The sequence below is a fragment of the Ranitomeya variabilis genome, chromosome 5 (assembly GCF_051348905.1).
Source record: "Ranitomeya variabilis isolate aRanVar5 chromosome 5, aRanVar5.hap1, whole genome shotgun sequence".
Classification (NCBI taxonomy): Eukaryota; Metazoa; Chordata; class Amphibia; order Anura; family Dendrobatidae; genus Ranitomeya; species Ranitomeya variabilis.
Window position 1 is genome coordinate 631,963,502 of NC_135236.1, and position 13,787 is coordinate 631,977,288.

Consider the following 13,787-nt stretch of genomic DNA (forward strand, 5'->3'; position numbering starts at 1 on the left):
GAGAGAAAGGGTCATCAGCTGTCACGGTGTGTCCGGGGATGATCTGTAGCTCTGCAGCTCCTGATTGCGGGAAGCTCCGCATCACTTACCAGGCACATTCAAGTTTAGTGAATATTAACGAACCGCCGAGTAGAGTCATCAGTGGGGACCACATTAATAATTAAACTGATCACTTGTCCCCACTGGGATTTTCTATTCATCAGAATTTACGATTCCGCTCTTTTCCTCCGCAGAGCTGTATGATCAGGGCCCGTATTTCTGCTGGCGCTTCTAGATGACCGTGTGGACAGGGAGCTGTTCCAGTGCGACAATGAATATGCTTCTCCCGCAATCCGCAGAGAGCTGCGCTCCGATCACACCGGTCGAGCTGACAGATGAGTGTAATTAATAACAGAGGGAAGGGGCCGATGTCCTACAGAAATCTAATTCTTGCCTCCTCCTAATCATTCATCAGCGCATGTAAACCGTCTGTTTAGTGAATGAGGAGGGGTGCGGTTATTACTGCGATGTGAGAATCGGAGCCTCCTGATAGAGGAGCCACGGTACAGCTCCGGGTATTGGGAATATAGAAACACAGATCTGCGGCTCCTGCTGTAGAAGACGCATGTAGACACGGTGTGACGCTGCCTGTATTCGCAGTCGGAAAAAGTGAAGAGAGATCCCCGTCCACTCTTTAAGAAGGAGGGATTTACAGGGAATCAGGGTGAGTATCTTCTGAACAATGATTGGTCAGTGACATCCCAGTTATTGGCTGCTCACGTTCTTCAAAATAACCAATGGTGCGCAGGGGGCGTGTCCACATGGAGCGTGAATAGGAGCAGAGGAGTATAAATACCCTGCTCCCGCCGCTCCCCTCATCACTTCTGTTCTCTTCTATACAGAGCTATGGCCAGAACCAAGCAGACCGCCCGTAAATCCACCGGAGGGAAAGCTCCCCGCAAGCAGCTGGCCACTAAGGCTGCCAGGAAGAGCGCTCCCGCCACTGGCGGCGTGAAGAAGCCGCACAGATACCGGCCAGGAACAGTCGCTCTCCGTGAGATCCGCCGCTATCAGAAATCTACCGAGCTGCTGATCCGTAAGCTTCCCTTCCAGCGCCTGGTGAGAGAGATCGCCCAGGACTTCAAGACCGATCTGCGCTTCCAGAGCTCGGCCGTCATGGCCCTGCAGGAGGCCAGTGAGGCTTATCTGGTGGGGCTGTTCGAGGACACCAACCTGTGCGCCATCCACGCGAAGAGGGTCACCATCATGCCCAAAGACATCCAGCTGGCCCGCCGGATCCGTGGGGAGAGAGCTTAGATCTGTCCTCCACACCTGACTGTACCACAAAGGCTCTTTTCAGAGCCACCAAATCCTCCCTCAAGACGAGCTCATTCCTAACATCTTACTCTGCCAATTATAGGTCACTTGTCCTTACTAATGTCCGGGGCACTGGGTCCTCTGCTGTCAATGATCCTGTCAGTAATGAGTGGACGGAGAGGGGCTCATCACCTGTCAGTGCCTTGATGCCGAAGTGCTGAGTGATCTCGTTATCTGCCACACCATGAATTGCTAAGAACGAGCAGCTTTTCCTCAGATCCGCGGTGCCAACTCCAAGAGTTAAAGAGGAGGGAGCAGCCAGGGGGGCCCCAGTGTGTGTGGGAAGTAAGACAAGTCTCAGGCTATGATGACCGATAATCCAGGCAGCGGCATAGTGGACCTCGTACCTGCATATACACAGCCTGATCCAGTCCTCCATCACAGGATTTTAGGTTTACATTTGAAAGCGCCCCAACTCCTCACTCACGGCTCTTCCTATAGCTGCAGAGGATCAGTTCTTCATATTCCCGGCATTAGTGACATTGTTACGATAATTGGAGTCATCATTACTAGCGGCAGAGTTATGGCAGCATAGTCCTGTATTTCTCCAGCCAATACTTCCTTCCAGCACATCATGGATGACATTGCTGTGGTTGGGCCCTGGTGACAGTTACATTGCCAGTGTCAGGCACCTTACCGCTGTCCATATGTTTCCGCTGCTTCCTCTCTTTTCTGCAATACATGGTGGAACATTTCCTATCTCGGACCTCCTGCCTGTAGCTGTAGAAGTGGTCGTACTGATCATACAGCTCTGCGGAGAAAAGATGCTGGCACTGATCATGCCGCTCCGAAGTGACAATGTGATGGCCCTGATCATACACCTCTGAGGGGACAAGTACACCCATGAGGGATAAGTACAGTTTATACAGGGGACAAAGCTCCTGAAGGAAGCCGACTCCTCATAGAACACTGGGTGCGGCTACTATCGAGACATCTCACTGAGTGCACAGCTTCCAAGCTGCAGGGTTTACAGTCCTGATGGCGCCTTATGTGAATCTGCCTGACATTGATCGGAGCAGATCCCTCCCAGTGCGCTGCTGTGGTGCTACAGATCACATTTGTGGTGGGTGGATCGTTATGTAATTATAGTATATTTGAGTATCCCCATGTTCTCCAGGGTTGGCGCCGCCCGGGGACTGGCTACATGCAGCTCACTGCTCTGTAGTGACCGGTAGGGTTGAGCGACTTTCATTTTTTTAAGATCGAGTAGGGTTTTGGGAAACCCGATTTTGTCCAGAGTCGAGTCGAGTGCAGTCGGCCGATTATCGCTAAAAGTCGGGGATCGACCGAAACACGAAACCCAATGCAAGTCAATGGGGAAGCATAGTCGGCAGTGAGTGGAGGCCAGGAAAACACCTACAGTGCCCATTTTAATGCCAAAAACATCCATTCTTGTTTCTGAAGCTTGCCAATCTTAATTAACTGTATAATAATAGTTGGGCATAGGGAATTGGGGGAAAGTTGTGGGGGGAGTAGGGCTGGCTCAAGTTTTTCGTGGGCCCAGGAAATGCGGACTACGTCACGGCGGTGTTGCAGGGAAAGGTAAGTATTTAAAAGTTGCAAGTGCTGTGATCCTGAGCAAGCAGGGGGGGCCCACTCGTTCGCATTGCCACTGGCACAGGGCCCCTCAAAGTACGGCGGTGTGTTTGCATGGCGGGGGCGCCTCCCACCAGCAGCGACACTTTTGCGTACTCTGAGGGGCCCTGTGCCAGTGACGTCGCCAACGAGTATGCCCCCCCACCTGATGAAGGAACCTGCACTTTCATCTGCACCTTCCTCTTTGTCCCTGTGTAAGGTGGTATAACATGCGGGAAGGGGAACCTTACTTTCAGCAGGGACAGATTCTGGCTGTGTAGAGTACAAGGGGAATGTAGTGGTCTAGGTCAATGTACCAGCAGACTCATTTAGCAGTGGCTGGGCAATGGGCAGGATGAGGAGGAAACAGATATAGGGCCAAAGAATAAAGTAGGCTACATGCAGTTCAAAATTGGTAACAGGACTAAACAGGCGGCATTGCTTTGTTCAGTGGAGTAGCAAACCCAAGAGCAGCAGACACTGTTTCAAGGGCCTAACCACACTAGTAGGCCAAATGCAGTTTAATATCTGATAGTATAGGGCGAAAGCCAGAATGTGGAAGCTCAGCTTTGTTCAGTTGAGGACAACACCAGGGAGGGGCAGACACCTTTAGTAGGCCGGAAAAGCCTATTGCATTTTTTAAAATGGTAATTTGGAGCAGAAGGTTGAAGCTCAGCTTTATTTAGTTGAGGGCAACACCAGGGAGGGGCAGAAGCCGTTAGTAGGCCCTAACCACCATTTTTTTTTTTTTTAAAACCACTTAATGAGAGCCGGAAGGTTGAAGCTCAGCTTTATTTAGTTGAGGACAACACCAGGGAGGGGCAGAAGCCGTTAGTAGGCCCTAACCACCATTTTTTTTTTAAAACCACTTAATGAGAGCCGGAAGGTTGAAGCTCAGCTTTATTTAGTTGAGGACAACACCAGGGAGGGGCAGAAGCCGTTAGTAGGCCCTAACCACCATTTTTTTTTTAAAACCACTTAATGAGAGCCGGAAGGTTGAAGCTCAGCTTTATTTAGTTGAGGACAACACCAGGGAGGGGCAGAAGCCGTTAGTAGGCCCTAACCACCATTTTTTTTTTAAAACCACATAATGAGAGCCGGAAGGTTGAAGCTCAGCTTTATTTAGTTGAGGACAACACCAGGGAGGGGCAGAAGCCGTTAGTAGGCCCTAACCACCATTTTTTTTTTAAAACCACTTAATGAGAGCCGGAAGGTTGAAGCTCAGCTTTATTTAGTTGAGGACAACACCAGGGAGGGGCAGAAGCCGTTAGTAGGCCCTAACCACCATTTTTTTTTTTTTTAAAACCACATAATGAGAGCCGGAAGGTTGAAGCTCAGCTTTATTTAGTTGAGGACAACACCAGGGAGGGGCAGAAGCCGTTAGTAGGCCCTAACCACCATTTTTTTTTTAAAACCACTTAATGAGAGCCGGAAGGTTGAAGCTCAGCTTTATTTAGTTGAGGACAACACCAGGGAGGGGCAGAAGCCGTTAGTAGGCCCTAACCACCATTTTTTTTTTAAAACCACTTAATGAGAGCCGGAAGGTTGAAGCTCAGCTTTATTTAGTTGAGGACAACACCAGGGAGGGGCAGAAGCCGTTAGTAGGCCCTAACCACCATTTTTTTTTTTTAAACCACATAATGAGAGCCGGAAGGTTGAAGCTCAGCTTTATTTAGTTGAGGACAACACCAGGGAGGGGCAGAAGCCGTTAGTAGGCCCTAACCACCAATTTTTTTTTTTTTAAAACCACTTAATGAGAGCCGGAAGGTTGAAGCTCAGCTTTATTTAGTTGAGGACAACACCAGGGAGGGGCAGAAGCCGTTAGTAGGCCCTAACCACCATTTTTTTTTTAAAACCACTTAATGAGAGCCGGAAGGTTGAAGCTCAGCTTTATTTAGTTGAGGACAACACCAGGGAGGGGCAGAAGCCGTTAGTAGGCCCTAACCACCATTTTTTTTTTAAAACCACTTAATGAGAGCCGGAAGGTTGAAGCTCAGCTTTATTTAGTTGAGGACAACACCAGGGAGGGGCAGAAGCCGTTAGTAGGCCCTAACCACCATTTTTTTTTTTTAAACCACATAATGAGAGCCGGAAGGTTGAAGCTCAGCTTTATTTAGTTGAGGACAACACCAGGGAGGGGCAGAAGCCGTTAGTAGGCCCTAACCACCATTTTTTTTTTTAAAACCACATAATGAGAGCCGGAAGGTTGAAGCTCAGCTTTATTTAGTTGAGGGCAACACCAGGGAGGGGCAGAAGCCGTTAGTAGGCCCTAACCAAAGTTGAAGGCCAAATGCAGTTTAATTTCTGATACTATAGGCCGAAAGCCAGAAGGTGGAAGTTCCGATTTAGACAGTGGAGGACAATTTGAATTAGGGACTGCAGACAGACTTAGTAGGCTGTCCCCTGTGGACCATGCATCCACCACATTAACCCATTGCGCCGTAATGGACACGTAATCTTCCGTGGCCATGCCTACAGGTCCATGCGTCTGTTGTCAGGTGCACCTTTGTACTCACAGATTGCCAGAGTGCATGGACAATGCGGTCTTCTACATGCTGGTGGAGGGTTGGGATGGCTTTTCTCGCAAAAGAAGTGTCGACTGGTTAGCTTGTAGCGTGGTACAGCGTAGTCCATCATGGCCTTATTAATAGTAAATAAAATATATAACTAGGCTCTATGAACTTTTAAATAGGTTCCAGGGGTACACGGGCAGCATTGGTGTGGTCAGTGGAGGAGTATTGCAAGTAGGGGCTGCAGACAGGCTATCAAAGGCCTAAAATAACAAACAGTAGGCAGTCATGGCAGTTTTACATCGGTTACATGGATACACAGGCAGGCACTCCAGGCAGCATTGTGCTCAGTGGAGGAGTATTGCAAGTAGGGGCCGCAGACAGGCTATCAAAGGCCTAAAATAACAAACAGTAGGCAGTCATGGCAGTTTTACATCGGTTACATGGATACACAGGCAGGCACTCCAGGCAGCATTGTGGTCAGTGGAGGAGTATTGCAAGTAGGGGCCGCAGACAGGCTATCAAAGGCCTAAAATAACAAACAGTAGGCAGTCATGGCAGTTTTACATCGGTTACATGGATACACAGGCAGCTAGGTGGTGAGTGGAGGAGTATTTAAAGTAAGGACCGCAGACAGGCTATCAAAGGCCTAACATAACAAACAATAGGCTCATGGCAGTTTTACAGCGGTTACATGGATACACGGGCAGGCAGCTTGGTGGTGAGTGGAGGAGTATTTAAAGTATGGACCGCAGACAGGCTTCGAAGGCCTAACACAATAAAATGGGCTGGCTGTAGGCACTTTAAAATTGGTTCCAGGGGTACACGGGCAGCAGTGGTCTGGTCAGTGGAGGACTAGTGGAAGGAGGGAGCGCAGAAAGGCTTCAAAGGCCTAAAATAACAAACAATAGGCTCATGGCAGTTTTACAGCGGTTACATGGATACACGGGCAGGCAGCTTGGTGGTCAGTGGAGGAGTAGGGACCGCAGACAGGCTATCAAAGGCCTAAAATAACAAACAATAGGCTCATGGCAGTTTTACAGCGGTTACATGGATACACGGGCAGGCAGCTTGGTGCTGAGTGGAGGAGTATTTAAAGTATGGACCGCAGACAGGCTTCGAAGGCCTAACACAATAAAATGGGCTGGCTGTAGGCACTTTAAAATTGGTTCCAGGGGTACACGGGCAGCAGTGGTCTGGTCAGTGGAGGCCTAGTGGAAGGAGGGACCGCAGACAGGCTTCGAAGGCCTAACACAATAAAATGGGCTGGCTGTAGGCACTTTAAAATTGGTTCCAGGGGTACACGGGCAGCAGTGGTCTGGTCAGTGGAGGACTAGTGGAAGTATGGACCGCAGACAGGCTTCGAAGGCCTAACACAATAAAATGGGCTGGCTGTAGGCACTTTAAAATTGGTTCCAGGGGTACACGGGCAGCAGTGGTCTGGTCAGTGGAGGCCTAGTGGAAGTATGGACCGCAGACAGGCTTCGAAGGCCTAACACAATAAAATGGGCTGGCTGTAGGCACTTTAAAATTGGTTCCAGGGGTACACGGGCAGCAGTGGTCTGGTCAGTGGAGGCCTAGTGGAAGTATGGACCGCAGACAGGCTTCGAAGGCCTAACACAATAAAATGGGCTGGCTGTAGGCACTTTAAAATTGGTTCCAGGGGTACACGGGCAGCAGTGGTCTGGTCAGTGGAGGCCTAGTGGAAGGAGGGACCGCAGACAGGCTTCGAAGGCCTAACACAATAAAATGGGCTGGCTGTAGGCACTTTAAAATTGGTTCCAGGGGTACACGGGCAGCAGTGGTCTGGTCAGTGGAGGCCTAGTGGAAGTATGGACCGCAGACAGGCTTCGAAGGCCTAACACAATAAAATGGGCTGACTGTAGGCACTTTAAAATTGGTTCCAGGGGTACACGGGCAGCAGTGGTCTGGTCAGTGGAGGACTAGTGGAAGGAGGGAGCGCAGAAAGGCTTCAAAGGCCTAAAATAACAAACAATAGGCTCATGGCAGTTTTACAGCGGTTACATGGATACACGGGCAGGCAGCTTGGTGGTCAGTGGAGGAGTAGGGACCGCAGACAGGCTATCAAAGGCCTAAAATAACAAACAATAGGCTCATGGCAGTTTTACAGCGGTTACATGGATACACGGGCAGGCAGCTTGGTGCTGAGTGGAGGAGTAGTGCAAGGAGTGTCTGTCCCAGTACTCCCAAAATATAAATAGATGTTAATGTCTCGCAAAACAACCAAAACAAAAAAAAAGATGGCATACTTAGGTACAGGGGTGGGCTCATCTGCTGTGTTTCTGACATAGTAATTTGGCAGTAACTATTTAATGGTGCCAATATAGGACACAGACACAGACTACTTTAAGTTGCATCATAGATGTCTACAAATTTGTATTGTCAGTGCCAGACATTGAATGATGTCAGCGAATAGACTAAAGATTGGTGGAGCTGTGCGACATAATTTTGCACGTAGTAGAGCCCAGTTTGAGCTGGGGTAGGGGGGAACTCTCTTGAGGCCGGCGGGACCGCCCCAGGGCCACTCATGTTACAACGGTGTGTCTGACGTTGGGTGCGCACCACCACCGCCAGAGACACTACATTGTACTATGAGGGACCCAGTAGCAATGCCGTCAACCAAAAGCGAGCACACCCACCTCTTCAGACAAACAGCAGTCTCACGGGTGCTTGCGCCAAGTCGCGATACCACGGCCCCGTGTGGGGAGTTTGGCCATTTAGGGAGGTGTAAACATGTCGTATGCTGTACAATCTGCAGCAGCAAATTAGACATTAGAAAAGTAATTCACAGGCAAGAGCTTTTCATAGGAAAGCTAGGTGTCGGCCGGGCAAGGTGGGGCAAAAGATTTTGAAATCCAGTTGTGGTTCATTTTAATGAATGTTAGATCGTCAACATTTTGGGTAGCCAGACGAGTCCTTTTTTCGGTTAATATTGACCCTGCAGCACTGAATACTCTTTCTGATAGGACACTTGCTGCCGGGCAAGCAAGCTCCTGCAATGCATATTCTGCCAATTCTGGCCAGGTGTCTAATTTGGAGGCCCAGTAATCAAATGGGAATGACGGTTGAGGGAGAACATCGATAAGGGATGAAAAATAGTTAGTAACCATACTGGACAAATGTTGTCTCCTGTCACTTTCAATTGATGCAGCAGTACCTGTCCTGTCTGCGGTCATAGCAAAATCACTCCACAACCTGGTCAGAAAACCCCTCTGTCCAACGCCACTTCTGATGTGTGCACCCCTAACACTCCTAGTCTGCTGCCCCCTGGAGCTCGTGTGAGAACGATCACGTGCGCTGTGTGCTGGGAATGCCTGAAGCAAACGGTCAACAAGAGTTGATTGTTTGGTTGCTAATATTAGTTCCAAGTTCTCATGTGGCATAATATTTTGCAATTTGCCTTTATAGCGTGGATCAAGGAGGCAGGCCAACCAGTAATCGTCATCGTTCATCATTTTCGTAATGCGTGTGTCCCTTTGTAGGATACGTAAGGCATAATCCGCCATGTGGGCCAAAGTTCCACTTGTCAAATCTCCGGTTGTGATTGGTTGAGGGGCAGTTGCAGGCAAATCTACGTCACTTGTGTCCCTCAAAAAACCAGAACCCGGCCGTGACACGCAACCAATTTCCTGTGCCCCCGTGAAAGTTTCCGCATTAAAAATATACTCATCCCCATCATCCTCCTCGTCCTCCACCTCCTCTTCGCCCGCTACCTCGTCCTGTACACTGCCCTGACCAGACAATGGCTGACTGTCATCAAGGCTTCCCTCTTCCTCTGGTGCAGACGCCTGCTCCTTTATGTGCGTCAAACTTTGCATCAGCAGACGCATTAGGGGGATGCTCATGCTTATTACGGCGTTGTCTGCACTAACCAGCCGTGTGCATTCCTCAAAACACTGAAGGACTTGACACATGTCTTGTATCTTCGACCACTGCACACCTGACAACTCCATGTCTGCCATCCTACTGCCTGCCCGTGTATCCTCCCACAAATAAATAACAGCACGCCTCTGTTCGCACAGTCTCTGAAGCATGTGCAGTGTTGAGTTCCACCTTGTTGCAACGTCTATGATTAGGCGATGCTGGGGAAGGTTCAAAGACCGCTGATAGGTCTGCATACGGCTGGCGTGTACAGGCGAACGTCGGATATGTGAGCAAAGTGCACGCACTTTGAGGAGCAGGTCGGAGAACCCAGGATAAGTTTTCAATAAGCACTGCACCACCAGGTTTAAGGTGTGAGCCAGGCAAGGAATGTGTTTCAGTTGGGAAAGGGAGATGGCAGCCATGAAATTCCTTCCGTTATCACTCACTACCTTGCCTGCCTCAAGATCTACTGTGCCCAGCCACGACTGCGTTTCTTGTTGCAAGAACTCGGACAGAACTTCCGCGGTGTGTCTGTTGTCGCCCAAACACTTCATAGCCAATACAGCCTGCTGACGCTTGGCAGTAGCTGGCCCATAATGGGACAACTGGTGTGCAACAGTGTCATCTGCCGATGGAGTGGTTGGCCGACTGCGTTCTGTGGAAGAGCTGTAGCTTCTGCAGGAGGACGAGGAGGAGGAGGAGGGGGTGCGAACGCCTACAGCCAACTGTTTCCTAGACCGTGGGCTAGGCACAACTGTCCCTAAATTGATGTCGCCTGTGGACCCTGCATCCACCACATTCACCCAGTGTGCCGTGATGGACACATAACGTCCCTGGCCATGCCTACTGGTCCATGCATCTGTAGTCAGGTGCACCTTTGTACTCACAGATTGCCTGAGTGCATGGACGATGCGCTGTTTAACATGCTGGTGCAGGGCTGGGATGGCTTTTCTGGAAAAAAAGTGTCGACTGGGTAGCTCGTATCGTGGTTCAGCGTACTCCATCAGGGCTTTGAAAGCTTCGCTTTCAACTAACCGGTAGGGCATCATCTCTAACGAGATTAGTCTAGCTATGTGGGCGTTAAAACCCTGTGTACGCGGATGCGAGGATAAGTACTTCCTTTTTCTAACCAGAGTCTCATGTAGGGTGAGCTGGACTGGAGAGCTGTAGATCGTGGAACTTTCGGGTGTGCCGGTGGACATGGCAGACTGAGAGACGGTTGGAGACGGTATTGTTTCCGCCGGTGCCCTACATGCAATATTTCCTCCTACAAAACTGGTGATTCCCTGACCCTGACTGCTTTTGGCTGGCAAAGAAACCTGCACAGATACTGCCGGTGGTGCGGAAAATGGTGGCCTTACAGTGACGGAAGGGATGTTGCGTTGCTGACTAGCTTCATTGGCCGAGGGTGCTACAACCTTGAGGGACGTTTGGTAGTTAGTCCAGGCTTGAGAATGCATGGTGGTTAAGTGTCTATGCATGCAACTAGTATTTAGACTTTTCAGATTCTGACCTCTGCTTAAGCTAGTTGAACATTTTTGACAGATGACTTTGCGCTGATCAGTTGGATGTTGTTTAAAAAAATGCCAGACTGCACTCTTCCTAGACTCTGATCCCTTTTCAGGGATTGCAGACTGAGCTTTAACCGGATGGCAACGCTGTGCTCCAACAGGTTTTGGCTTTGACACGCGTTTTGGTCCAGATACGGGCCCGGCAGATGGAACCTGTTGCGATGTTGATGCCTGCTGCGGCCCCTCCTCCACCTCCGCTTCTGAACTACTGCCGCCTGCACCCTGTTCCCCCAATGGCTGCCAATCGGGGTCAATAACTGGGTCATCTATTACCTCCTCTTCGAGCTCGTGTGCAACTTCGTCTGTGTCACTGTGTCGGTCGGTGGTATAGCGTTCGTGGCGGGGCAACATAGTCTCATCAGGGTCTGATTGTGGATCTGTACCCTGAGAGGGCAATGTGGTGGTCTGAGTCAAAGGAGCAGCATAGTACTCTGGCTGTGGCTGTGCATCAGTGCACTCCATGTCAGAATATACTTGTAATGGGCATGGCCTGTTAAATGTTTCACTTTCTAAGCCAGGGACGGTATGTGTAAAGAGCTCCATGGAGTGACCCGTTGTGTCGCCTGCTGCATCCTTCTCTCTTGTTGTAGTTTTTGCTGAGGAGGACAAGGAAGCGACTTGTCCCTGACCGTGAACATCCACAAGCGACGCGCTGCTTTTACATTTACCAGTTTCGGAAGAGGAGGCAAAAGAGCTAGAGGCTGAGTCTGCAATGTAAGCCAAAACTTGCTGTTGCTGCTCCGCCTTTAAAAGCGGTTTTCCTACTCCCAGAAAAGAGAGCGTTCGAGGCCTTGTGTAGCCTGACGACGAAACTGGCTCCACAGCTCCAGACTTAGGTGGAATATTTTTATCCCCACGACCACCTGATGCTCCACTACCACTACCATCATTACCAGCTGACAATGAACGCCCACGACGACCTCTTGCACCAGACTTCCTCATTGTTTTAAAATCTTAACCAAAGTAACTTTATTTGTTGCTATCAAACAACTTACACGGTGAGCTATAACTTCAGTATGATTTCAATATCCCTTAACAGGTTGGTGAGACCACAAGGAAAATCAGGCACAATGTTACACACTCTGTTTTCTGTGGCACAAAATCACAGAGATGACACACACGCAGGACTGTCACTCAAGCACTAATGTCAATATTAATCTCCCACCTAATTTATTTATTTTTTTTTCTCAGGGAGACTTTAGAAACCAAATAATATTAAAAAAAAAAAAAAAAAAGGCTTTCTATGGCCCACAATTAGAGAGAGAGAGGTGGCACAACCAGGAGTCAAGACTGGCGCACAAGCTGAAAGGGCAATATTACTCTCCCACTGTTTTTTATGTTTTTTTTGTTTTTTTCAGGGAGACTTTAGAAACCAAATAATATTAAAAAAACCAAAAAAAAAAAAGGCTTTCTATGGCCCACTGAATGAGAGGGAGAGAGGTGGCACACCCAGGAGTCAAGACTGGCACACAAGCTGAAAGGGCAATATTACTCTCCCACTGTTTTTTTATGTATTTTTTGTTTTTTCAGGGAGACTTTAGAAACCCAATAATATTTAAAAAAAAAAATAAATAGGCTTTCTATGGCCCACTGAATGAGAGGGAGAGAGGTGGCACACCCAGGAGTCAAGACTGGCACACAAGCTGAAAGGGCAATATTACTCTCCCACTGTTTTTTTATGTATTTTTTGTTTTTTCAGGGAGACTTTAGAAACCCAATAATATTTTAAAAAAAAAATAAATAGGCTTTCTATGGCCCACTGAATGAGAGGGAGAGAGGTGGCACACCCAGGAGTCAAGACTGGCACACAAGCTGAAAGGGCAATATTACTCTCCCACTGTTTTTTTAGGTTTTTTTTTTTTTTTCAGGGAGAATTAGAAACCAAATAATATTAAAAAAAAAAAAATTGGCTTTCTATGGCCCACTGAATGAAAGGGAGAGAGGTGGCACACCCAGGAGTCAAGACTGGCACACAAGCTGAAAGGGCAATATTACTCTCCCACTGTTTTTTTATGTATTTTTTGTTTTTTTCAGGGAGACTTTAGAAACCCAATAATATTTTAAAAAAAAAATAAATAGGCTTTCTATGGCCCACTGAATGAGAGGGAGAGAGGTGGCACACCCAGGAGTCAAGACTGGCACACAAGCTGAAAGGGCAATATTACTCTCCCACTGTTTTTTTAGGTTTTTTTTTTTTTTCAGGGAGACTTTTGAAACCAAATAATATTAAAAAAAAAAAAAAAAAAAAAATATAGGCTTGCTATAGCCCACTGAATGAGAGATAGCGCACACACAGCAGTGGCACACAAGCCCTGACTGAGGCCAATATTTTTCTCCCACTGATTGATGTAGTGTTTCTGTGTTGAGGTAGATTTTAGAACACAAATCACGGAAAAAATAAATAGGCTTTCTATGGCCCACTCAGTGAGAGATGGCACACACAGGGATGGCACTGTAGCAGAAATGCCAATCTTAATCTCCCACAAAAAAAAAACAAAAAAAAAAAAAAAACTGTCCTACAATTACTATCTCCCTGCAGTAATGTAAGCCAGGTATGGCAGGCAGCAATAGGAGTGGACTGATGCACAAATTAAATAAAAAGTGTGGACAAACAAAAAAGATAGCTGTGCAGAAAGGAAGGAACAAGAGGATATGTGCTTTGAAAAAAGCAGTTGGTTTCCACAGTGGCGTACACACAGCAATACAGCTATCACGGAGCCTTCTAGGGCAGCCCAATGAGCTACAGCGCTGAGGGGAAAAAAAAAAAAAAATAGCTTCCACTGTTCCTGCACACCGAAGGTGGTGTTGGACAGTGGAAATCGCTGCAGCACAAGCGGTTTGGTGGTTAGTGGACCCTGCCTAACGCTCTCCCTGCTTCTGATGAAGCGGC

General features: G+C 48.3%; 1 protein-coding gene across 1 annotated transcript; it reads left to right on the plus strand.

Moving 5' to 3' along the window:
• Window positions 1-885: 885 nt before the first annotated feature.
• LOC143775142 (histone H3) lies at window positions 886-1,296 on the plus strand. Its single transcript, XM_077262986.1, has one exon. The coding sequence runs from the start codon at window positions 886-888 to the stop codon at window positions 1,294-1,296; it is 411 nt and encodes a 136-aa protein (XP_077119101.1).
• Window positions 1,297-13,787: the final 12,491 nt, after the last annotated feature.